At 45.3% G+C, this 25,085-nt stretch overlaps 1 protein-coding gene across 1 annotated transcript in view; it reads left to right on the forward strand.

Moving 5' to 3' along the window:
- Window positions 1–5,242: 5,242 nt before the first annotated feature.
- The window catches only part of rols (zinc-RING finger and ankyrin repeat domain-containing protein rolling pebbles), a 312,403-nt gene continuing 292,560 nt past the window's right edge, over window positions 5,243–25,085 (forward strand). The window contains exon 1 of the mRNA XM_075692172.1: window positions 5,243–5,913. Coding sequence (XP_075548287.1) covers window positions 5,805–5,913 — 109 coding nt within the window. The 5' untranslated portion in view covers window positions 5,243–5,804. The remainder of the gene's footprint in view (window positions 5,914–25,085) is intronic.

The following is a 25,085-nucleotide window of genomic DNA, read 5'->3' on the forward strand; positions in this document are numbered from 1 at the left end:
TTACCAGACGCAAAAACAAAAATCTCGAACATTTTTTTATGAACTTAGTCGTTAAATTATGAGTTTCCTACTGCCTCATTTCACCACAATTGATTCACTGATTTATTTCTGGTGGCAATAGAAATTCTCCAAATGTCTTTCGGTGGCCTTTTCGCACCTATAAATTGTCAGCAGCAAATGTCAAACTTAAGAATAGCGCAGAGTTAAGCAAAGTTACAACGACAATAAAGTGCTGAAAAGCATCGAATATGCATTAGCGGCATATTTAGAGGTACAGTCTTAGGACGCACCCACTTAAATTAATGTCAGAATTGATAAATTAAAAGCATTTCAAATAATTATGCATTGGCACGTTCACATTGTTCAAGAGTGGGACTAAAGATACCGATAACCGTGCCATCTTGTCACTAAGTGACTCTTCAGATAGGTAAAAAATGACCGAAGGAGGAACTTTTATTGACAAAGTCTGTACCAGTATATAGTTGAAACATTAGGCTACTAACTTCTAGAAAAGGAACTGAAAGCCTTGAGACAGTTCTTCGCTCATGTGGATCACTCTGCCGCACAAGTACTTATTGCCTACGACAAAAATTAACACACGTAAAAAAACGGTTCGTTTAAAGAGCGTTCCTTTTTTGCACTGTTGTTTTGTATATGTGATATTTTAGTTCTTTGCATGGTTGCCTTGAGTGTTTCTTTCTAATGTCGCTTGGTCATGATACTGTTGGTGGCGGCATTGATCCTTTGAGAGTTTCTTCGTAAGCTAGTGATGCACTGACTTATGTGCGATAACGTTTTGTATGTGCTTTAACTGTCCTACGAAACTACGTGTAAAAGTACCGTAAACAATCTATGTGGCTGTACCACCTGTTTAGGGCCAAGCAGTAGCTGGCGCCCTATTTGGACGTGAACATCTGCTTGTGTCGTGTCAATAAAATGAATAGAATAGAATAGATTCACCTTTAATGCGCGCAGCCTGCTCGCATGTCGGTGCCCTCAGTTAAATGTCACGAATTTATAAAGCGATGACCACAGAGCCGTCTTCATTGTGCTTTTATTTATTTACTTTTTTTCCTTTAGCCCATTGCATTGAAGCGGCGCATTAAGCGGCTTGCCAGTTTGGTGTCCGTGCTTCTGCTTTCATGTCACGACATCGCGTTCCTTGTGAACACGACTTGTCGGCGCCTCTCTTCCTGCGGACGTCGCCTTCCGGTACGAGCTTCAAATAAGTATTTTTGTTTTGCTTTTGCTGATCGCTATCCTGCTGCGGACAACGCAATCCCGTGCCTTTTTAAGGCCATAAAATAGAATTTAAGCGGTGAAACCGCTGGTATGTTTCAAGAGAACGCTACTGATCGACCACACAAGCGAATTAGGCAATGATAACAAGCACATGATTTGATTTTGGTTACCTTATATGTTTAAACTCGCATCCCAAACTACTTTCATTCGATTATACAGCGGCACCAAATCAGAGATGCAGAGTTCATCTACCTTTTCGCGTTTTAACTTCGCAATGTTTGTTAATACAAGCCTGTGGGAAAAGCAAGAAAGAAGATACTGAAATGAATAGATTTTTTTTGTTTTATTGACACTTAAACATATCCTCGGCCCCGAGCCTCTTAATTTTACGACGTAGGCCGGGACTGTAAAATCCTATTTATAGCGTCGGAGTGTTCGGCTAACAATTCGCGCTTGTTTCCTGACAAGGCCGTGAAGGGATTAAATGCGTTAGATTAAGTGGAAGTGCTCGGCCCGCCTCATAGATGCAGCGCGCATGCAGGCTGTGTAGTGGCATTAGTCTATCAACCAGCGCCATGCTCTTTCCTGTCCGCTCGATAGTCGAATGGATGTCTGTGTTTTCGGATAAAGACTAGATTTATCTAGCTCGAACTAGTTGGGGTTGACGTACGGCTTTCGCCTTCATCAAATACGACATTGAAACGGACTGTAAATCTCTAAGGAACAAAACTCTTGCGAGCGTGAAGCTAACTAAAGGTTAATTCCTCTGTATTTATTAAAGAGAGAGACATCGGATTTCGTGCTGGTAGTTGTTTTCTCCGACGACGCAACGGAAATGAGCGACACCAACCGTTTCGACCACGGTGTTTGAAGGAGGCGGTGTTGCAGCAGAGATTTCCTGGAAACAACCCTTCCGGAAATCTTTGGAAATATTTCACAAGAACAGGCACATTTTAAGTTTTTCCTCCTTCTCCCGTACAATAATAGAATAGAACCTTATCAGCGGACTCACCCCACCAACAAATGACCGTTCAAACTTGGACTTTTTCGTAGCTTTTGGTATGGTGCTGATTATTGTGTATTGCTTTGTTTGTATGCATCTTAAACATTATTCGGGGGGTAAGCGTTTTGTTTGAACCTCAGGTGCACACTATTTACCTAAATAAACAAACGAACGAATAGGATTGGTAACGACGTCTGCCTACATAATCGGCATGTGGACTGCATAGAGGCAGAAGGAAAATTACATGAAGAAGTCAACATAAAATCTACAAACACTCTAGGGCAGAGCGAGCGCCAGTGAATAATATCAAACAATAAGAAATGCAGCCATCGTGGAAACAAAGGGGAAGAGGTTGACGCGGAGCGAAAGAAAAAGGAATGCAGTGCGGCGTCCGCCCGAGCGAATAGCAAAACGAACTTGCCTCGTGCGCTCGCCGCATACAAAGCGCGACCCTCTGCGTCAACATGGACTGCTTGCTTCCTTTCGTACTTTGAAACCGAAATAGGCTTGCCGAGACTGCTGCGAGGGGAGAGATGCGCAGGTATTTTTTTTTCTTTTTTCTTCTCTCAAAGTGAGTCACGGGTCTTTCTTTTTGCCTGATTACTTGCGCCGTCTCTGCCCACGCCGTCGTCTGGCCTCGCCTCTCTTACGTCTAGAGTGCGGTGAGCGCGAGCAACTCCCGAGCACTCGCGCAGCAAGGATTGCAAATCAGTTGCCGCGCATCTGCGGCGTCGCACGACGCGCGACGCGCAAAACTTTTCGTGTTCGCACGCGACAACGAGCGCGCGGCGTTGATCTTCTTTGGTCGTGAATTGTGACCCTCGCTATGCGGGCAACTTTCGATTCTCGTTAAACTCAAACTGCGTTGACCTTTTTTTTAGCGATGCTCGAAGCACGAAGCACGAGGGAGCATGAAAGGATTGAAACCTATAGCGTGCTTTGCAACTGGCGCAGTAGCGCTGGTCTGCACAGGCTCCAGCACGCTGAAAACTTCAACATATTCAATTATAGAACTTTCCGTATAAATATTGGGTCCTCATATATATATATATATATATATATATATATATATATATATATATATATATATATATATATATATATAAAACTTTAACGTCAATAACATCTGCCGGAGATGCACCAAGGACGCCGAATTCAAGTTAAATGGAATGAAACGTTTACAGTGAGCGCAGGCCCACTTCAGCAGACAGAGGTCCAAAGATAGCCAACTATTTAGCTGGCGGTCGCCGCTGATGGCAGCGCATTACCGCCAATCTACTATAGTGCTGGTGTATTGATAACGCTCCTCCAAAGTTAAGTGGCCATTGCACAGATTGAATTTTCTAGAACGACAGCGCATCAGCAAGCTCAGTAATTGCACAGTTCGAATAGTTTCTTAAAATAAAAAAAAATGAGAAAGTTAGTGGTGATTGAGCGGTAAATGCGCAATAAATGTGTTAACATTGCGTCACACCTTTTTGAGGACCCGGATCCACGATTTAAACCGCTTTCACCACATTGCAAAGTCTTGCTCAGGAGCTCACTATACACAAGTCCTGCCTCTTCGAGGAGCGAAGTACAACTGACGGTGGTCCGGAGCAATTAGTATACGCCTATACCATTAGTATCAAGGTTAGTAACAACGACAACGCCATACAGCGTTCTCGTTGCAAGATGTTTACACAGAGCACTTATGTTGCATGCAAATGAGCAAATATGCAGTCGCACGATTCGTTGCAGTCGAGTTTCTAGTCGTTCCGTAAAGACTATCGTTCTTTTTCTATTTATTCTTTTCTATTATCGTGGCTCTGAAAATCAGCGTTTTTGCAATCCGAATGTATGAAACACTTACTGGCAGATATGTGATATTTGTGGTTTGAAGCGAAAACACGATATACTGTGCTAATATTCCTATGAAAAATTGAGGTGCATTGACGTGGGAAACTGCCGCGGAATCTGGCAAAGTTTCATTGAAAGCTGTATAGGGAACCAACGCAAGAATTTCGCGTGGCTACGGCAGCACCGTAACACACAGCCTGGTGACCGGTGGAAGCATTTTTCAGTAGGACACGCTTTCAGTTCACGTCAGCACATTCGCCGCTCATGGTGAGGCACACGTGGCTGCAGCACCTGACCTGACTGGGCATCGGCGTGATAGAACCCGTGATCGCATGCTTTCCTCGAAAGGTCAGTTGCTGCGAATGAAGCTTGGTCAGATGCGCCAGGCGTTATTAATGTTGACACAGGTGCGCGTATGTGATCGTTCAAGAAATCATACAGCTTTGCTTTCCCCTCCGTATCGGACGGCCTCAGGACATTTCAGTTGGAGAATGAAATTGCCGTACGGCCTCCTGGACAGCGCTGGTTTGCTGTCACACGCTGCACTCGAACACCTCACGATTGAAAGGAATTCGCTTATCGCGGCTTGTACAATCAGTAGAATGAAATCGCCATATTTCTTCTCTGTAACTTCACACGATAGAAAAAAGAAATGACGTTAAACGACGTTTTGGCAGTACGTATAACTTGTCCGCTCAAGAACTTTAGGCATTCCGAATAGCCACCAAGAGAGCTGTTCAACAAGCGAGCGATACAATATCGAAATGCAGTAACCCATAAAACATCTCCTGGCTTTCCACGAGCTTTTATTATGACGCATGTAGCGAGTATATACTTGAACGGAGTTTGAAACGCAAACAATTGCTTGAAAGTAAACTAACAGACGCATTGGTGGTAAACTTTAAGCTGTAACGTGCAGAGAAAGACGGGAAGCAAAATTGAAGCAAGCAAGGAGACGTTAAAGAAATGTCGGCGAGCGAAAGGGTTGCTGAAGGGGCGAGGGGACCCCGAAACAGGAAGTGCCTAGACTACTGTCGGCCCGCGGCGTCGACGACCCGCTAGTGGAGGGCATTTTTAGCCTAGCAGAGCGGCAGACCGCCGTATAAAAGAACGCGGCGGGCCGCGGCTCGCGCCCAGAGAGCCGGCACCGGGCTCAAACTGCACCGCGCGTTTTCTCCTCGCTTCGAGAAAACCGGTGCTTTGAGCCAAGGCGATTTACTTTTCCTTTCATCCATTTATCTTTTTTTATTGCTCTTTATAGTCGAATAACTTCGTCAAGCGATAACGAAACTAACCCGAGCCTTAGTAGTCGTGTTTCCTTTTTTATCACGCATACGAGTCACGCATACGAGTCACGCATACGAATCATCGAACTTCGCCCTCATCGAACCTTTCTTCGCCGCCTCGACCTCACGGCACAGGTAACTGTGCACACTGATGAAGACAACGACTGTAACGACGACTACCATCTTTACTGAAGAAGGCGTTGCTTGATTTCCTTTTGTGGAACTTGCTACCTTTGAACAACGTTGTGGACGCTTTCTTTTTTATTCACCGTCATCTTCTTGAAACAAGAGAACGACGACCCTACGCCGCTGTAACAGCCTTTCGTACGTATGTTTCGCTCCCTGCCCGCCAGAACTGGAAAGGCCAAGAAGTCGGCGGGGGCTTGACAACGGTGATCTGAGGAACAAGCCGTACTGACGACCCCAACGCTACGATGGTTTCTCAGAAGTGCCTCGTGCTGTTCGCCGCCTCCACGGTGCTTTGGAATTTCCACGGAATCGACATCCTACAGCCTCTTCGGAGACTTTGGAAAGGAAAGAAGAGTAAGTGAGCGATATACCCTTTTCTCGCTTTTCACCGCCCTCTCTTTCTGGCGATATCTCTTTCTATTTATGTGACCGTTTGTTTTGTATTTTTATCACTGGAGTGACGAAACGATTCCTCAGCAGTCAAAGCATGGTCGTCGTCCTCAGCCACGATTGGCAAACCAATCGTTCCGAGACGTAACTTTTGCGCAACTGCGTTGAAAGGCTCTGGCGTATACACGGGGGAAGGCCACGTATATACCTTGTTTTTCTCGACGAAATGGCCTTTGGTGTAATTACTACAGATGTCATCCCGCATTAGCAGTGATTGCATCGCCGTCCGCATTCCGGACTTCCTGCATGCTTACCTACCTGGCGGAAACAAAAGTAACCTCAGATAATGCCCTGCTCATGTGCTCATACAACCGATAGCGGACAGCCCGATATGGGCCAAGACGTGGGCTGTTCGGATTTACCGCATCAGATCGTCAGTTAATTGGCTGCCAACGGGGAAGCACCGCTTATGGAAAGGCAGTTTCAGCTCACCGTAAAATGTGGTACCACTGCCTCGAAGAGTTCAGCATTGAGTCCACACGAGGGGACACGAAATGGAAGGGTGTGGCGAATAGTACATTCCAAGTATATGGTACTTGGTATAAAGCTGCACAGTTTTGTATTTTAGAGGTAACCGGTGCTCCTTAACTAGAATGACAGCAACATCTGTATGAGTTTGAATGCTCCGAATGATTTTCGCTAGGTCTCAAGTTTACATCAATCTGAGTATGATTTACAGAAATGAACCACGGGTAATTGCGCCGCGGAGCGTCATGCTACCTCATTTAAACACGACTCGGAAGTTAAATGTACACTGCGCCCTTTAAAATTTAATAACACTGATGCTGACTTCAGAAATAAGAAAAAAGAACCAAAATATCCGAGCCGTCACGGCTGTTGCGAAACAAAAATTTCCGTGGAAAGAAAGCACTTTTGCTGTGGACAGGAGTGCTTCAACGGTCGCCGACGGATATCCACAAGGAAACACATTTTGTCAAGCTGCTGTCTGTGGCATGCTCAAGTAACGCTGCGTTTCCGACCGCTACATATGAAGTCCAACCATATGTGAAATGCAAATTATACTCTCCGGTGCGCCCAAGCCTGCGTTGCTATCTGCTTGCATTTTATCCACGCGGCCGCTCTTCTTTCCTTTCCGAGTCGTGTCACTCGGAATGCTGACGACACCACTGTGCCTGTTTTCTAAACTGCCGTGCGCAGCGAAGTGCGTCTCTCTTTTCTTCTTTAACTGCTCTCTTTGCCATTCTTCACAACCTGCTTTATAAGTTAGTGTTGCCACCTATCACATTGCATGCATATTTGCGTCGTCTGCTTGCAATAATTTAAGGACGCCGCAGACGTCAGGCTGACTCTAGGAGTTGTTGAAGTTACTTCTCTTAGCAGTCGGCCTTCATATCTCATCTGACGGTTGAATATTTCTATTAAAATTCTGAATGAGTTCTTCCGTGCGTTATTCCAGTCAAATAAGATATTAGCCTGCACAGATCACAAACATGTTTTCCTTTAAGCACGCAAGACTGGAAGCGTTGATGCGGAAGGTCAGTTTCCCTTTTTATCCAAGTGAAGGGAAGCGGCATGTGTGAACATCCGTAACTCAAAAAAAAAGTTTTTAATTGTTTCTATCTTCTTTGCTATTTATATTATTCTGTCGTTTGATGTGTTTCCCTTTTCATTTGTAAAATTTTTTTCAGCTACAATTTTGGAATAGTGGTTTCTTCAGATAGACGAACGTTGCACAACGTCACCGATAATAAACAGCAACAGTGACTACATAGTGTGTCCCAGCTAACGTCAGCCAAGCTGTTAAACGAAAATGAAATATTATCTTGTTAAGTATGGTGCAATATACGACCTCAAGTTCTAAGGTGTTCCGTCGTCATACCTTTGACGATCGAACACATTAGATGTTAAAGTTGAATTTTGCACGTTCTTGTATTATTATATCTTTCTTCTTTCTTTTTTTCAACAGCTTGGATGAACTAGCACACACGCTAGCACACACGGTAGATACTATACGTCAGACCGAAGTAACTACAAGGCACAAGAACATGTCACGCCGTGCTCATCTTCGGCGGGGGAAAAGCTGAAACCTTGAATTTAAGCATGATGGAGTACTGGAGCGCTATAACGTAAAGGCTATTCCGAACTTTTCTATTCCAATTCTGCAATGAGCCCTCCGCGACTGGTCAAAAGCTTTTTCTGGCCACCACCATTTCACCTGTCTGTCACGCGACATCACAAAACCGCGTAAACTCACCACGTCAAAGTGACGTGTGCGCGTTAAAGATGCATTAATATGCCGAACAATACTGAATTTTCGTCGGAATAGCCGCAGCCTGCCCCGTTCCGAAAGGAATAAAAGATGGCTGCCGCCGATCACTCAGGCACTGGCTAATCGCACCTGCCGGAGAGCCTGGGTTTATTTACGCGTAATAAAACTTCTTGCTTGGCCGTGTAACGTTTTCGAGCACTTTCGGCACGTTTACGACCTCGTTCTACCAACGCCTCTTTGCTGAGGATCCGTTTTAGTGTCATTCTTAAGCTTCCGTTGCATGCCGCCGTGATTTTCGACCAGCCCCCGCAAGCTAAGTAAGGCAAAGCGGACCAATCGCAGATGCCGGCTCCACACTCTTCATCCGGTTATCGATTTTCAGTGCATTGGCTCGGCCCCATGGAATCCTTCTCCACTTGAGCCGTGCTCCTCCCTGCACCTCTTATCAGCCAATTAGATAAGACAATCCGCTCAGTGTAGGCAATGTTATTCGTTTTTCAAGCAAACAAAAGTGACCTCCTATGATCGAGGAGAGCGCTTGATTGACCTGTTCAGACGCAAGTTCGACGTCAGGAGATCGGAACAAAAGCATATCGGAATAATTTGTTATATTGCTCCTGGGCTGCGAAGCAACACTGTGGACAAGGACGTCAAGACCTAGGGCACTAGGGATACACGAAGCGCCGACTAAGAACTGTTTAATGACAGCGATGGAAAGAAACATATATAGCGAGAGGCCACTACAACACAGTATTGAAATGAGAGGTGGCCGAATATCAACTTGGTCTAATGCGAATAGTAATTATCGAACATCAAATCGCAGGTCACATATATAGTCAAACGCAGACGCATGTTTTTACAGAAGGAACATTATGCCTTTACTGACTAGTGAAAAGGACAGTTAACTATCATGAACAAGGGTTCAGTCTCACACACAAGAACACTAGTTACCATTAAAAAACTGCACCAATATCCCCTTATCGTTCTTATAGCCTGGTTGCACGCAAACTTTCCAATAATGAATGGATGCTGTATTACTAGCTTTCCGAAAAATGCTAAATAAATGTTTGGCGAGAAAAGATAAGGAATTTTCAACTCTATACTTCTGTTCTAAGTTACTTGTAAAATTAAACGCCATTTTAAATAACCCCGCCTTGTTTCTTGGATTTACAGTATTCCTAACTGTCGCTCACTATTTGTTTCTTTAAATTCTGTTAGTTCATGTCCTATTAGGGTTACGTCCGGCATCCCACAGGGTTCTGTATTAGATCCCTTACTCTATTTATTCTATATCAATGATCAGCCACGTAACACCTTATCTAAAATACCGCTTTATGCTGATGAAATTATTAATTCTGTTACTGACAATTATCGGCTTCTTGAATCCCTTCTGTTCTTTTTTCGCGGGGGTGTAAAATATAGCAAATGAATATTCATTGCAGTAAAGCAGTTGTTATCTCATTTATTAACCGATGTAACCCCTTCCTTCTTGATCATTCTTTGAGTGGCGTTAAACTAGCACGAGTGTTTCAGTATAAGAATTTCTTTATTTTCACAGAAAATCTTCCTTGGTCCAACCACATCAAATTTGTACACAAGAAAGCACTTTTAAACCAGGTTAATTCCGCCTCATTATCACTATACTGTGTGTCCCAGCTAACTTTGCTAAGCTGTTCAATGAGAAAAAAATGTCAAAAGCACGCTGCAAAATACAATTATAAAACTACGGTTTTCGATCGTCAGAGGTCTCAAGGCTGAACACTGCAAGTCTTAAGATGTCATGTTACACCCTGCCTTTTTTTTTTTTCGTCGAACAGCTTGACTCTCCTTAGCTGGGACACATAATAGATGCCTCGCGCGATACTAGCCGCTCTTATATAAAACAATAATTCATCCCGTTCTTGAATACACCTATGTGGTTTGGTACCCAGTAAATAGCATGAAATAACTTCACTTGAATCTGTGCAAATAAAATATATTCGTTTAATCTGAAATGATTACAGTTTTTCAGCTACAGAGGCACAGCATTCCCTAAAATTCCAACCACTCTTGCTGCGTTATCACACTGAACCTCTAAAGCTTCGACATGTCGTCATTTACTCCATGTCTGGTATTTATTGTGGCTGCGGCTGCATTACACTTAATGAAGAATATTGTAGTCGTAGTTCCCATTTTATGAACTTCATAGCTTTTTTTTTTTTTGCACAGACTGCTTCTTTCTTTCTTTTTTGCACGTAAAATACAACACTGGAACTCACTATCCCGTCCCAATCGTACCTTGCCATTAAATACGCTTTTAGTCGCCGCAGGAGAGTACTTCTCAAATGTGTAGATTATCTTCACTGTAATTAATTTTTTTCTTGTTTTTGCTTGCGTTCACTTGCCTATGTTGACTGCTTTCAGACTGTTCGCTTGTGTTTGCCTTGTATGCTAGTTTACTGTTCCCACTGCTGTTATAGTACTACAATAGGGCTGTAGTTTGTGTAAATAAATAAATAAATAAATAAATAAATAAATAAATAAATAAATAAGCAAATAAATAAATAAATAAATAAATAAGCAAATAAATAAATAAATAAATAAATAAATAAATAAATAAATAAATAAATAAATAAATAAATAAATAGCGATACACGTGGTTGTCAAGATGCAAGATTGAAAACGCTACAGAGAGGAAATTATTGAATGACAGACGCTAAAGGACTAACAGCCTCTTATTGAATGCAGGCGCAAACGCTTCAAGACATCTTCAAGATAACGGTAGCACTGGGCGCTCAGTAGAGAGCTAACCTCATTGTTAAGCTGGCCTTCCCTCTCCCCATCGCTAAAACGGGCGCGTTAACACGTGACCCGGAAAAGTTGATCTACCGCGACGTCTTCCTCAAGCACACGTTTCTTTTTTCTTTGTTTTTCATTGCTTGCAACATCATGGAAGCTGGACAAACGTATAACAGTTTGACGAGCGGAACCACGTGCATGCTTCGAATTCTTCGAACCGTTTGGCGCCGAGCCACTTACACTCCGGCGCCGCTTTCCACTTCCGCTCTGAACTTATATACTTTCTGTCACTTTTCAAACAACGCTCGAACCCGGGTTGAGCTGGGCGGGGGTAGGTGGAGTGGTGAAGGGAAGGGTTAGGCAACTGCGGAAAGGAGCTCGCAGGAACGCAAGTAAGGCTGCTTCAAAAACAGCGCGCACACCGTCATTGTTTTGATGCTTTGTGTATGTTCAGAGCAATGCATGAGCTCACCGGCTGAAGCGGCACCAATGCTTTTGCCTCATTCCGATTGGCTCGCGCGCGGCGCCCGCGAAGCCAGGTCATTTTCTTCTAACGCGTGTGGCCGGCTCCGTGAGGTGACGTCACGGGACTTCTCTCCCTGCCGGCAGTGCTCGATATAGTCGGCAAGACGAAGTGCTGGCGGCGCATTCCCGGAGAACGAACTCGCTTTGCCGGGTCGAAGACCCCGTCTCGCGGAGCTTAAACCCGCCAGTCCCCGCCGGCCCGGCGCAGCGGGCACCGCACCGCTGGCCGACGTGTCTGGGCTGCGCTGCGTCCACGCGGTGATGAACACGCGACGACTTGACGGGCCGTCTTCGTCCCATGCGGGTCCAGCGGTGCACACGAAACGCTGTCACGGTGCCTCTGTAGACGAATCGCGACGGCGTCACGAACGGTTTTGGGTCTCGTGTGTCATGAGGAGTTATTGCGCGGTCTGCTCGGCTGCAGTAGCATCTCGTGTTAGCTGGCAAGGGACTGCGAGCGCGGGCCTTAGTAATAGTGATATTACAGCACACCAGCGGACGAAATACTGACACAAAAGAAAGGGAGACGGGCACACAGCGCTTGCGTGTCCGTCTCTCTTTTTGTCAGTATTTAGTCTTCTGATGGGCTGCATATTATAGTGGGTAACCAAGTAGGCTGGTCACAAGCTTTGCTTCAATTCTTAGCGTAGTCCTCACGCAAGATAGTAGATTCGTGATAAATCCTTATGACGGTAATGGAATGCGAAATCTGCTGCAGTCGTGAGATACATGAGTTACTCGCAATGTTCTCCAACCGGCTGTTTTTCATTTTAAAGGAAGATGGATAAGCAGGAGCACGGGAATTGACGAAAACACAGGCAATGGAGATCTAAATATATATATTATGAACTGAACGCTGCAGCGGGCTTGTTCACGGGCTCGAGAGGTGTACAAGTGCCATGTTTAAAGCTGTTTAGAGATGAAAAACATACATCGATATGATGGAATGGGTGTGGGCTGAAGGATCAATAAATCTATAATGTGGGCTTCTCGTTAATTTTCCTGCGCTTAAAGAAGAAATTTGAGGCGTCGAACTCAGCGTAACAAGAATGATACGTCGGGCTTTGTGGAGTTCCCTTAAGCTAATGCGATATTGTCGCAATTTTCCAGATAACGAAGACACGCACGAAATTGCATAACGTCTACAATAGCGACAGACTCAAAAGGACAGTTGGCCCATATAAAGATGTAATGCGGATGTCTTCCGGAATCGGAAAGAGAGAGAGAGAGAGAAAGCGCATGCAATTCCTTCTCTTTTATTTTTCTGGTCCACTCTCTTGCCTAAAACTTGGAAGCACTGGCTGAATCCCAATGCTTTAGACCAGAAGAGAAATGAAGAATGAAAATTCTGGCCGATGCTTCACCCTGAATGGGCGTCGGTTTATGACGAGAGGGCGTTGCCCCGCGACTCGCCCCGTAATCTCTACGGAAAGAGGAGGGAAACAAAATTGATTCCCATATATGCTGCGGCCACTCATCTTGCCGTCGAACGTTAAAAAAAGTAGGGCAGCCTGTGGCGAGCAATATTCGCGTTCCTCTTTACGTCGTTTCTTTCTTTTCATAGGCGGCGTGTCAAGCGCGCTGCTGCTTCATCTATCGGAACTTTGATTCAGTTTCTGCACTGAAGATGTTTAAGACCATATCGATCCGGCCTGAAGCTTCTAAATTTGGTCGCTCTCTCGCGCCACAACCATTTAAAGTGCAGTTCATGCGGCCGGCCTCCAATTTCGTGGGGCGTTTTTGCCCGCTTTCGAAAGGAACAAATTAGGTTTTTGCAATCAACGACCGAGAGGAAGTTATTATACATCGGAGAAATAGGAAGCCGGCCTGTGCACAGGAAATAAGGAACAACGAAACGGGGGGATGTCGTATCATGCCGGTGCCGTATCCACTCGTTGACTGCTTCTTTTCCGCTACTCCGAGATGTAACAAGATAGCATCTTTGTTGGACTTCCCGCTTACGATCACAGAGGTAAAGAATTATGCGCTTTTAAAATCAAAGCATACTTGATAACAAAAAGAAAATTGCACGTTACAGCCAGAAATGGTTGGCGCTGGGTATCACTATCACAAAACAAATTTCCGGCGTTGTGAAAGGGTCTACAGGTACGTGCTGCGTGCTATTACCGTCAGCATGCAACGAAATACGGCGTGCTAAGAACGATAAGAGAGGGGGTTAACCGAGGGGCCTGATTTTTATTAGTCATATCATACGAAGCCAACAAACACTGACACCAAGGACAACATGGGGGAAATTACTTGTGCTTAATAGGCGAAACAAGGAAACGATAAATTAATGGAAATTAAAGTGGATGAAAAACAACTTGCCGCAGGTGGGAACCGAACCCACAACCTTCGCATTTCGCATTTCGCCTGCGGCAAAAAAGAACGTTCCACGTCCGCCGCCAAGGTCTGTGAGTGGTGGCGCTTGCTAACATTCCCAGAATTCTACTAGGACACATAAATACCCAAGAAAGTGGATGGGGAAACGACGCCGCGGTAGCTCAACTGGTAGAGCATCGCACGCGAAATGCGAAAGTTGTGGTTTCGGTTCCCACCTGCGGCAAGTTGCTTTTTCATCCACTTTAATTTCCATTAATTTATCATTTCCTTGTTTCACTTATTAAGCACAAGTAATTTCCCCTATGTTATCCTTGGTGTCAGTGTTTGTTGGCTTCTTATGGCGTGCATAAGAAAACATTTAAGATGTATTCTGCAACGTGGCGGTTCTGGCTGACGATTTATAAAGTAAGATGCCGTTGCATCATATCAAGTGCTTATATATGCATTAAGTAAACAGGGACGCCACGTCGTCTGTTTCACGCCTGAAACAAAAATATCTTGTCTATGTTGACTCAGCGCACGTAGGTAGACATGTTGGCATCCGTTCTTGAAAATAACATGTGATGACGTGTTCGGAACGGCTGAATTATTATTAAAACTGGGTCTTTAACATCAGTTCGATCGACGTTAAGCACGTATAAACTCAATAATTAAGCAAATGAATTGATGGCTAACAATCTAGCGGTCTTTTTTTTCTTCCAAAGGTGATCGTAGTAGTTATATATGTCAGTTTAGGAAGGATGCGCACTGATAATATTCACTATAAGTGTAATGACAAATCTTGCAGAGGATAGCACTGCAGAATTCATTGCGTCGAATCCTGTGTAGATAGAACCTGTTCCTGTTTTAGCAGAGCAGCGACCCATGGAAGTCGCTATTCGGCGCTGCTTTTCGCCTTCCCTTTTTTATCTATGGCGGATTGCACGCCTCTCTGCTTCTTCGTCATTCCGTTTGAGCACCTAGCCGTATATTTCCAATGCATTGCGTTCAGTAATAGTTTTTTTTTTCTCTTATTACGCTTCTTTGACTGAAGGAGTATTTGTTCTGGCATGTATCTGTCTGAATTCAAGAACTTGACATTTTGTCGTGCTTGACATACGCATACCAAAGTATACTCGAGCCTTCTACACCCGCAGGACGTCTGCCGGGATGTCTGGGTGCGCATTCACAAAAGGCTCTTACGCTGAAATTGTCCGTAATAAGAAATGCTAGTCAGTCCTGGTGGTGATCATATTATTAGCGCGGGCGGCTGGCAAATGGCACAAACTGCTTACAGACAGAAATTTTTATGAATATGGGCACTGCTCATATAACTGTCGCAGTTCAGGGTGCGACTATGGATGGATGTGTGGACACCTTCTAGCGATCGCTCTATGTTCCCGTACTCCGTTCATCCCTGGCAAAGGTCGTTCTTGCAACATCTCAGGGTTAAATTTCTTACTGACGTCTAGGTTGCTTCAAGCAGCCAGAAAAAAAAAGAGCTTCGTGGTATATGGCCCATCCTTTTGCAACAGCAGCCCGCCTTGCGAAAATGCTTATAGCCGGGACACGTTACGTCACTGCACAACCGAGATTCCACGGAGTTTCGCTTACCCTGTACTTTGCATGCAGGTGTGCACGCTCGAAGTTTCGCGGAGGCGGCTATTTTCGAAACTGCTTTATTACGCCTGTTTTCCTCCTTATCTTCCTCGCATGCTTCACTTTCAGTCTTAAAGAGTGACGTCTCCTTTTACCTTCTTATTTCGTATTTTTTTTTATTATCAAGCCATTCTCTGCATTCTGAAGTTCTACACGTGTGCACGTCGACCACGCAACCTCCCTGGTTCGTGGGTTGGTGCGGCTAGGGCTAGTTAATTCGTACCAACTGCCGAGCTACGCGTGTACGATGGTGGCGTCCGCTGGCCTATGGTACGAAACCATTCATCAATCATGTTTCGCAACGTCGTCCGTTAGAGCGTCGTGCAGACTCGAAAGTCTTCGCACGGGAACATCGATCAACCAACCACGCGAAGCGCGTGGCCGTTGTGGCGAAACATGCAAGAAGCAACGCGGGCGTATGCTGACGAGTGCTGCGGTGCGCAAGGTGCGAAACCTCCCGACCGCCGGTTCATAGCAATGCGAGAAAAGAAGAGTTCGTTGGCCGCGCCGGCGCAGTCCTTCCATTCTGGGAGTCGCCCGCCTGCCGTGCGCGCGATTCGTCGGCGCCACATCCGTAGTGCTGCGCAGCCGGCGAGACGGGAATAGAGCCACGCGTCTGAGATCTCGACGGCCGGTCGTGGCACGCCATTCACACAAGACGATGCACCGGCCACGCGTGGCGTGTGTAGGTCACGAGGAGTGTGCATGCATAAACGTACGCATATATCGTGCCTGCGCCGACTCTGGAGTCGCACACGTGTACTAGCTAAACCAAACGAAAGTCGGTGGACTGTGTGAAGACGGGTGACGCTCATTCATCGCGCAGTAAATCCTAGTGACCGTCTCACGTATTGCACAAGACAACGATAGTTATAATCTTCCACCTTCAGCGAAATAGAGAGCAGCGGCTTGTGCAAGGGAGACGGGGCAAGCTTTTTTTCCGTTGTAAAACTCGAGTTACCAGTCATCTCACGATGTTTGGCACATTGTAGCTGTCACTAAAGGATGTTTTGAAATAGTAATGCACAGTATTCCGTCCCTGTGTATGCTAAAGTATGCAGTCGTTTTTATTAATAGTCCCTTTGAAATCTATTTAGAAGCATCAGTTCCTTATTTACCGCAAGCGATTTTTTTGTCTTTATAATCGTTTGGGTGGTGGGTGGGGGGGTGCAAGGTATGATTATCCCAGCGAAGAGACTATCAAGCTAATATGGCATCGCGTCTTCCTACAGAGTCGACCACTGCGACGAAAAGTAAAACGTAAATAAAATCATAAGCCAGAATCAGAAAGTCACGCTCCATTACGAGCTCCGACTATCTGCAGCCACAACGATGAATCAAAGTGGACGAGAATACCTCTTGCGACGCAGCGCATTCTCAATCGCTGAAACACCTAATTCAGCTATGTTGTATACCCGGGCCATTGAATACACCGCCACGCTAGGAGTGACAAACATATGCACCGCTGATTGATTATTATACTGGTGGGCTCAGTTGAGGTTCCCGATGCACTGTGCGAAATGAAGGAAACGCTAATGCGTAGGCTTCTCTTCACGATCTCTTTGATGACCAGATTCGCACATCTACGGTGATCGAAAAGATGGCTAAGTACCACTGCCGACTTCATCACTCGCTTCCCTTTCCCCCATTCTTCGCCGCCATAAGCTGAAACCGGGCTTAAATACCTATTTTACCTTGCTTGCCCATAATACGCTTCCGTTTCACCGGAGGGGCGTGCAGGCGGCGTTCGATATTCCAAAATTCCGGCTTGAATGACAGGCCATTACGCGTGTTTCGCGCAGAATTCAAGCCAGTCTATAACAGAGTTGAAACACGTTCCGGGACAGGGCGGGATATAAAATAAAGGCCTAAATGATGGAGAAAAAAGTTGTGGAAGAAGGGGAGGAGGTGACGGCGCGGGAGGGGAAGAGGGCGGAGGGAACAGCGAGGCTCCGTATCGCCGTCTTCTCAACGTTCACGCGCCGTACCGTTTCACCAGCGCCCTCGATCGCATTCGACGCCTTCCATTAGCCACCTGCGCGCGAGCGTTCCTCCTCTCCCTTCGTGTTGCTCAGCATCACCGCCTACTCTCTCGCGCTTCGCACGCAAAATGTCAGACGCGTGCTCGCTGTGCAACTACGTGCAGCCCGTTATACGCGCAGGAAATGGAAGCTCTGACGCAGTGGAAGACAGCGTAATGAAAACTGTTTCTCATTTTCTTATACGTTTTTTTTTTCCTTTATTACGTCGTAGAATGGCTCCGATGGCGTGTTATTTCAGCGTACATTTTCTGGGCATCATTGTTCCCTTTCTATGTCATCACGAAATCGCCCGCACACGCATGGTATACTCAATTCATCAGTGATGAAGTTTCCTTGCACTGGCATTTCTTTGTGGATTTCTTTTGTGCGTGCGTGTGTGTTTGTAGGCGTTATTCTTCTTTGTCTTCGTATCAGGAAACACATCCGCGCCAGTCCTGTGTGTTTCCTTCTTTGTCCTTTGTTGTTTGCGCGGTTACATGATGCATTTCAATATATCATTTCGGCTGAAATGTGCTGGTGAGCTGAACCATCTCAATGGTGATATGCTGTGAGGTCATCAAGTAACTCTGTGCGTGTGTGTGTCGTAAACTCTCTTTAATAACAAAATCACGGTAAAGCATATCTCGAGCACTCTTCTCATGCCAACTTGCTTTTAGCAGAGTAGGAAATGAACAAGGCATAAGCTTATACGCTAATATTAATGGTGACCATATAATACAGTTATTCCATCCTTTGTGAAAAACTTATTTATAAAATGCGGGACCATCACGAATGTCAGTCAATCGCAATGAAATTTTATAATGCGCAATTGCAGAAAAGTTGCCTAAAAATTTAGGTCAATATTAGCGTAACAACAGAATTGATTATGGTGAAAATGCGATGCTAAATGTATTTTTCGTGAAATGTTTCCGTACTTTGCCGTAAAGAAAGAATGGTCAGTGGAATTTGAGACAAACGAGAAAATCTTTATCCTCGGGCACTCCACTGCGTTGGCGAAGATAAAAGAAACAACGCACTATGATGTCGAAGCTCTTCTTTTCGTGTATGTTGTTTGTTTGTTTTGTGATGTTTCTTCTTTTTTCTAACTGCCTTGCCAAAAAAATTGCCCTGTTCGGTCCTCCTTTACAATAAATGCGCATTAGTCCATAGTCATATAACCGCTTGTCACGCCACCTTATTTTAGCAGTAAGCTAAACAAGATGGCTAAACAAAAGCTGAACACAGGGAGTCCGACGTATCTTGTGCCAAAATTTAGAAATACGCGAGCGTCATGCAGCTGAACAAAATCGATTATGTTTGCCGTTGCTTGTAGCGCTTCAGACTATATTATCTGTATTTCGTGTAATTAAAAAAATTGTTTATTAATCATTAATTAACTTCTCAAATAATATAGTCAGAGAAATATTGTCAATAAAAAAATTGTAGGCCATTAGGAAAAATTCCCGATCCATGTTTCTGTTGTTTTATACGTGCTGCATAAAAATTCTTTCTAATTCTGAGAGAAGACAGTAAACGCATGTTTTTGTGTCTTGTGGGCAGTTTGAGAAAGCTAAATATAAGAAAAGAAAGAAAACATTAGCTGCACCAACTTTTTTAAAAATGTCTGTAGTAGATAGCATAATTCTATCCCTTGATTTACATTACTCGTCGAGGCGGCCATTACTTCTACGAGAAATCAAAATGCTTAAGTGAATAATTAACATAGATACGTTAATTACCTTTTAATTATTTTACGGCACATATCTGAATATATAAATATGCAAGGCACATCGACTTAGAACGAATTCTTAGGATTGGATTGGAAAAACTTGAATAAAAGTCCTGGAATTCCTGGGACTATGTCATTTTCAAGATATTAAATTTCAAAGTGTCCGACGAAATGAAATAGCATTCCAGATATCTTTCTGCTTCAGTTTTTCTTAAAAGTTTTCTTTCAAAAGTAATTGGACCAACATTACATTTTTACCGCAGGTTTCACGGCGCATATCTCGAAACCGCTTGCATCCTTAGAGTTTGCTCGTTCTAATTCGATATTTTCCTACAGTAAAGAAAAACAAAACAATTTCCAAAACTTAAAAAAAAATACAGTTTTAATCGCAATTTCTATGAGAGAGGCGAAGGGGGCCAAAGCTCCTCATGTTCCAGCCATATACGCGCGTTGAGGATTCAACGCCGTTGCATTCCCACTCGCACAGTCAACAGCATTGTTCTCTCGCTGTTTCTCTCTTTCCCCATGAATAAATAAGGAGACTCGAGCAAAGCTCGCGTGAACAACACGCAGTCGTGGCCAGAAAGCACGTAAAGAAGTAGTGCGGTGCTGTATACGGCGGGCTCGCTTCCCGGGCAACGACCAGGGCGTCCGACGCTCGACTTTTCCTTTCGACGATGTGCATTTGGCCGCAGCCGTGAAAGTGCGACGCGGCGGCTGTTCGCACTGACGATGCGAGTGGCGAGAAGGCGCAGATGCGGAATGCGTTGCGGCACCAAACGGTGGAAGCCCCGCGACCGCCGCCATATACGCGTGGTGCATGGTACTCTTCGCTGACTGCCGTTTGCTTTCGAGTGAAACCGTGGCGGAATTCTTTTCCTTGGGAGGCGGTCACGGCGGCAGGGGAGCGCCCAGCAAGATGCACCCGCGGCCGACGCTCGAAACTCCAGAAGGAGGAGGCCCTACTAAAACAAATACCGCATCGTCTCGCCTTGTAACGCGCGCACGTTAAAAAAGCGCCCCCCTTCTCCACGAGATGCAAAAGATGTTTCCATTTTGGAACGCGACGTAGCCCGCCAAATGCGGTTCTCCTTGAACGGCGCACACTTACTTCCCCTACGGAATTTAAAACAAAAAGTACTGGAAGAACATGCACCGGCTCTTTCAGCGAACACTTTCAATTTTCTTTTTAATTTCATGTGGCAGATGGCACAATTCTAGTCCAGGAGCTGGTCTCCTTGAAGAGGCGGATAATACTTGCACAAAAAATTTAAGTGCCGGATCGGCTAATTAGCAAAACATCACTTATTAAGTTTCGAGCTAATTAACGTTTGGCACATATTACAAGTTACAAATTCTAGCCGGAGAGTTCGCAAGGCGCATCCACTTGGAACAAATTCTCAGGATGACACCAGTTTCGAGATATCAATTCCTGAAGTTTGCGGTGAAATGCATGAGCGTTTCAGTTAATTTTCTGCTTCAGTGCATAAAACAACGCTTTGTTGAGAAAGCAAGTGGAACGACAGTGTATTCTTACCGCAAGTTTCACGGCGCATATCTCGTAAATGATGTCATCCGCACAATTATCTTCAAGTGGATATGCCTTGCAGTCTCGCCCTTTAATATTTCTAAATTCTAAATGTAACTATATAAAATTATGATTAGCTGATTCTTCTTTACTTAGTCCGTTATGCATTTTTACCTTTTGTGCAAGTCATGCCCGCCTCTTCGAGTAGACTAGCTGATGGACTAGAATTGTGCTGCGTGTCACAGGCAATCTTCAAAATATTGGAACGTGTTCGCTGAAACACGCTGTATATAAAGTGATAAAATACCACTGCCCTTTTCTGACAGTCTCAGGAAAGTGCGGGCTGGACAGCATTATATTTACTTCTTTTCTTCTGAAAATTCGTTTTCTGTATAGACTCTTAATCTCGATGGAAAATTTTTTGTAACTCTGTTACATTTACTTAGTGGGAACTGCTTGAAACCAGATTAAGAGTGTAACGACGCGATTGCTGTTAAGACAAGTGCAGGAAGGCTGACTTGTTCTGCTCCAGAGCCCAACTTAGTATATATACACAAGAGCACAATGAGACGCGAAAAAGCACACACACACACACACACACACACACACACACACACACACACACACACACACACACACACACACACACACACACACATATATATATATATATATATATATATATATATATATATATATATATATATATATATATATATATATATATATATATATGGCAATTTTTGTGTGTGCCTTACTTATTTTGTCGTGTACGAACTTACCAAAAGCACACACCGCATAAGCCACTACGGCTGTCTGCAAACATTTTTGAGGCAGATTCGACCCAAGTAAACTGAGCTCAACCTAATGATTCAGTGAGGGCATGATACAGTGCAGGAATGCTAGTCGATCGTCTACAATATCCAGAAATATCCGATTAACAAAAGCTGCGAAGGAGTCCTTGCTGACTATAATAGAAGCACGTTTGTCACCTTTTTTTTTTTTTTTTGAAACTGGGTTTTTTGGAGACTTCTAATTTTTATACGCCAATAACCAGAGTAGAAATGACCGTAAAGTCGTCTTTAATTGTCACTCATGTTTAGCTTATTGGTCATCGTCAGCGTAATAACGTGGGTATCTTTCAGTTACAGTGCCGATTGGGTTACACAATTTTCTACCAGCCAATAATAACAGGTACTTATCGCGTAATGCGAGTAGCAATAGCAACCACGCACCGTTACAGCAAGTGTTTCCTGCCATTTTCCCGCAAGAAATATTGCGGATTTCTTCGTTATATTAATTACAGTTAGCGTTAGGCTCACAGCTTTGATGTTAGGCAAAAATGCATTTGCAAATGACGGTGAAACTGTGACCTATCAAACCTTCTGCTTGCCACGGAACTGAGACGTTAAGACAATGCCTTAATTAGGTCAAGTTTGACGCCATCAACACCAATTCCGGAATTAGCTCGAATTAGGTGCCGAAATTGCAGGGTATGCGTACTTTCCGCTTTCGCACATCTGTGGTAATTTGTTATTTCGTTGTTCCGGTGGAACGCTCGAATTCAGACGTCATCAGGGCATCAAGCGGAGCCTTCATATCGAGGCCGACCCGATGGGGTTGTGCTTGCAGTATAGAGTGCGCCATGTCGTCGTCGTCGTCCTCGTCGTTGTTGTTGTTGTTGTTGTTGTTGTTGTTGTTGTTGTTGTTGTTGTTGTTGTTGTTGTTGTTGTTGTTGTTGTTGTTGTTGTTGTTGTTGTTGTTGTTTCATTTTGGCGCTCTGCTGACTCGACCAGGCTGTATGGACGCTCGCCGTAGACGTGAAAACACGGCAACGCAGCGGCACCTTGGCCTCTAGACGAGAAGGGCATCACCAAAAAAAAAATTAAGAATAAACCGTTGTTCTTTGCTCGCTGCGGTGCCGGTCGTGCTCTCGTTTTCCCGTTTCTCGCCCCGTCGTCCCAACAACACGAAGCAGCCGGAACAACGACGAGCGAAAGAAGGGGAGAGAACAGGCCACTGAGGACGACGCGCGCGCTCTTCGCCGCTGCCTCACGGAGAGTCCAGAAATGGCCGTTGCTTCATGCCGGGCGCCACTGACGAAATTGCTCCACACGGCGGCTAACGAGTTTTGATCCCACTTTCCATTCCTCTCTACAAGCTCGGCGCTGTGGCCCCACCGCTGCGCGGTTTTGTTTCCACGTGGGTTTACTCTGTTTGGCGGCTTAGGACGGGCGACTTTTGTTTCCCTCCTCACCGACGGGAATTTGTTATCTTGGGTGCCTCGGCCAAGCGCGCCCCGCGCGCAGCGAGCTGCGGAGGCCTAATGATGGGCGCTTCGAGTGAGAGAGAGAGAAAGAAAATGTACAAGAAGGTACGGCAGCCTCTGTAATTTGGCCCACCTTTCCGGAACGAGCTGTACTTACTTACTCGGGAACGCACGTCTCTATGGAGGCGAGAGCTCCGCTACCCTGATGTTCCGGAGCGACTCTCTAAAGCGCCAGCCACCCATCCAGGCACGCACAAACAGACACGCACGACGTATACCATTCCTTCCTGGCTTTTACCACGCTAGCCTTGCTTTTTTGTTAGTTTGTTTGTTTCCGTTTGTTTTCTTCTATTAGGCCGCTGGGACCTGAGAAAACGGTGGCGCGTCGCGTGCGATGATGGCTGGTCTCCACACAACCACCCGAGAAAGCTTTCTCTCAAAACGGTCCACGAGGCACTGCCGAAAAAACACTGCGACGACGGCCGCCGCTATTTCTCAAGAGTGAGCTCCGTGGCTCTGTGGCGAAATCGAGAACGGGAAATTGTTTCTGCTTCTTCATTTGGACTCCCTCATTTTGCTTTTATTTAGTTTTGGCTTTTTGTGTGTAAGTTTGTTTTGGCACAGGGGCTACGCACCTGCCGTGCGCTTAAAGTGCCGCGTCGTCGTCAGTACATTAGAGGCGGCTTATTTACGAGCGAGATTTATAACCGTGGTGCGTGGATGCTAGCGACTGCAGACGCTAAACGAAACTGCTGTAGACATAGTCAACATGACTATGGTAGGTTAACATGACCATGGTGTGAGCTCTGTATAGCATGACGAATGCAGCGATATTTGAACATCCCGCCATTAAAGCTCGAGCGCGAGTTGTTATAAAGGCAGATGGCGTCCCCGGATTCTGGCTCATAATCGCTAAGTATCGCTGATAGCCCAGTTATCAATACCGAATGATGTTTACGAATAAAAAAGAAAACGCTATGTGCGGTAGTTCTCTTACAGTTATTCAGATTATAGTATAAACACCATTTTAATACGATTATCAGAGAAAACTCCTTGTTCCACGAGATTGAAGGCGCGCCTTCAAGCTCTATTTCCGCAATATCTGCAGACGCATTCTTTATACCACAGCATAAAACACGCTTCTCATCTGATAAAGTGGAAAGCCTTAGCCAGGTTTTCATCGAGAAACGAAAAAAAAGAAGCCAAGTATTGCGTGCGCGCTGTACAAAAACATAAATAAAAGTGCTAGAGCCTGGTCTCTGTGCCTGTTTTCAGCAATAACAAAAAGAAAGGAGACCAAAAATAAAGAAAGGAAAATGGCCTGTCCCTGAAATGCGCAACATACGTGAACAGTGAGAAGGTGCACGCGTTGACGGCGGAAGTAGGCAGCAATCCGTTCGAACGCGCACCGATCTCTCCGAGACAAGAAGGGAGACGACCTTTTGTCGTCGTCAGATCGAGCGGAGGCCGGAGGTCGGCGCTCCCGACTCGAAAATGACCTGGCCACGCCAGTGCGAGGAGCCGCCCACGGCCCACGCATCGGCCGATGCGGCGGTGATTACAACCGGCGGGGGAAAAAAGAAAACGAACAAAAGGCGGCGGCGTCTTCGATCGTTTTGGTCGTGTTCTTTTGCCGCGACTAAAGAATATGTCGCTTGCCGATTGGCACAGTCGCCGATTGGCCGGCAGGAGTTGTCGTCCACCAGGATCAAACCCTGCGACGGTGAGAGTGAAATTGGAGTGTAGTGAAAGGCGGCCAGGCCGGCCATTTCTCCGGGGCGACCTCTCGTGGCTGCGACGTGATAAGGACGGGCGCGCCACGCCTCGAGTTTGAAGACGACTCAGCCCCGCCGTGGACCAACCACGAAACTACGGTGGCTAAACGAAAGTCAGCGTGCTCTGCTGGCGTCTGAAGGGATCTAAAAAGCTTAGCGCTAGAGAGGAGCGGACGTCTCCGGAAAAAGCGCATTCTGTTAGAGCTATACTCGGCTTAATAAGAACCGGCTTCGGCTTCT

The sequence above is a fragment of the Dermacentor variabilis genome, chromosome 5 (assembly GCF_050947875.1).
Source record: "Dermacentor variabilis isolate Ectoservices chromosome 5, ASM5094787v1, whole genome shotgun sequence".
Classification (NCBI taxonomy): Eukaryota; Metazoa; Arthropoda; class Arachnida; order Ixodida; family Ixodidae; genus Dermacentor; species Dermacentor variabilis.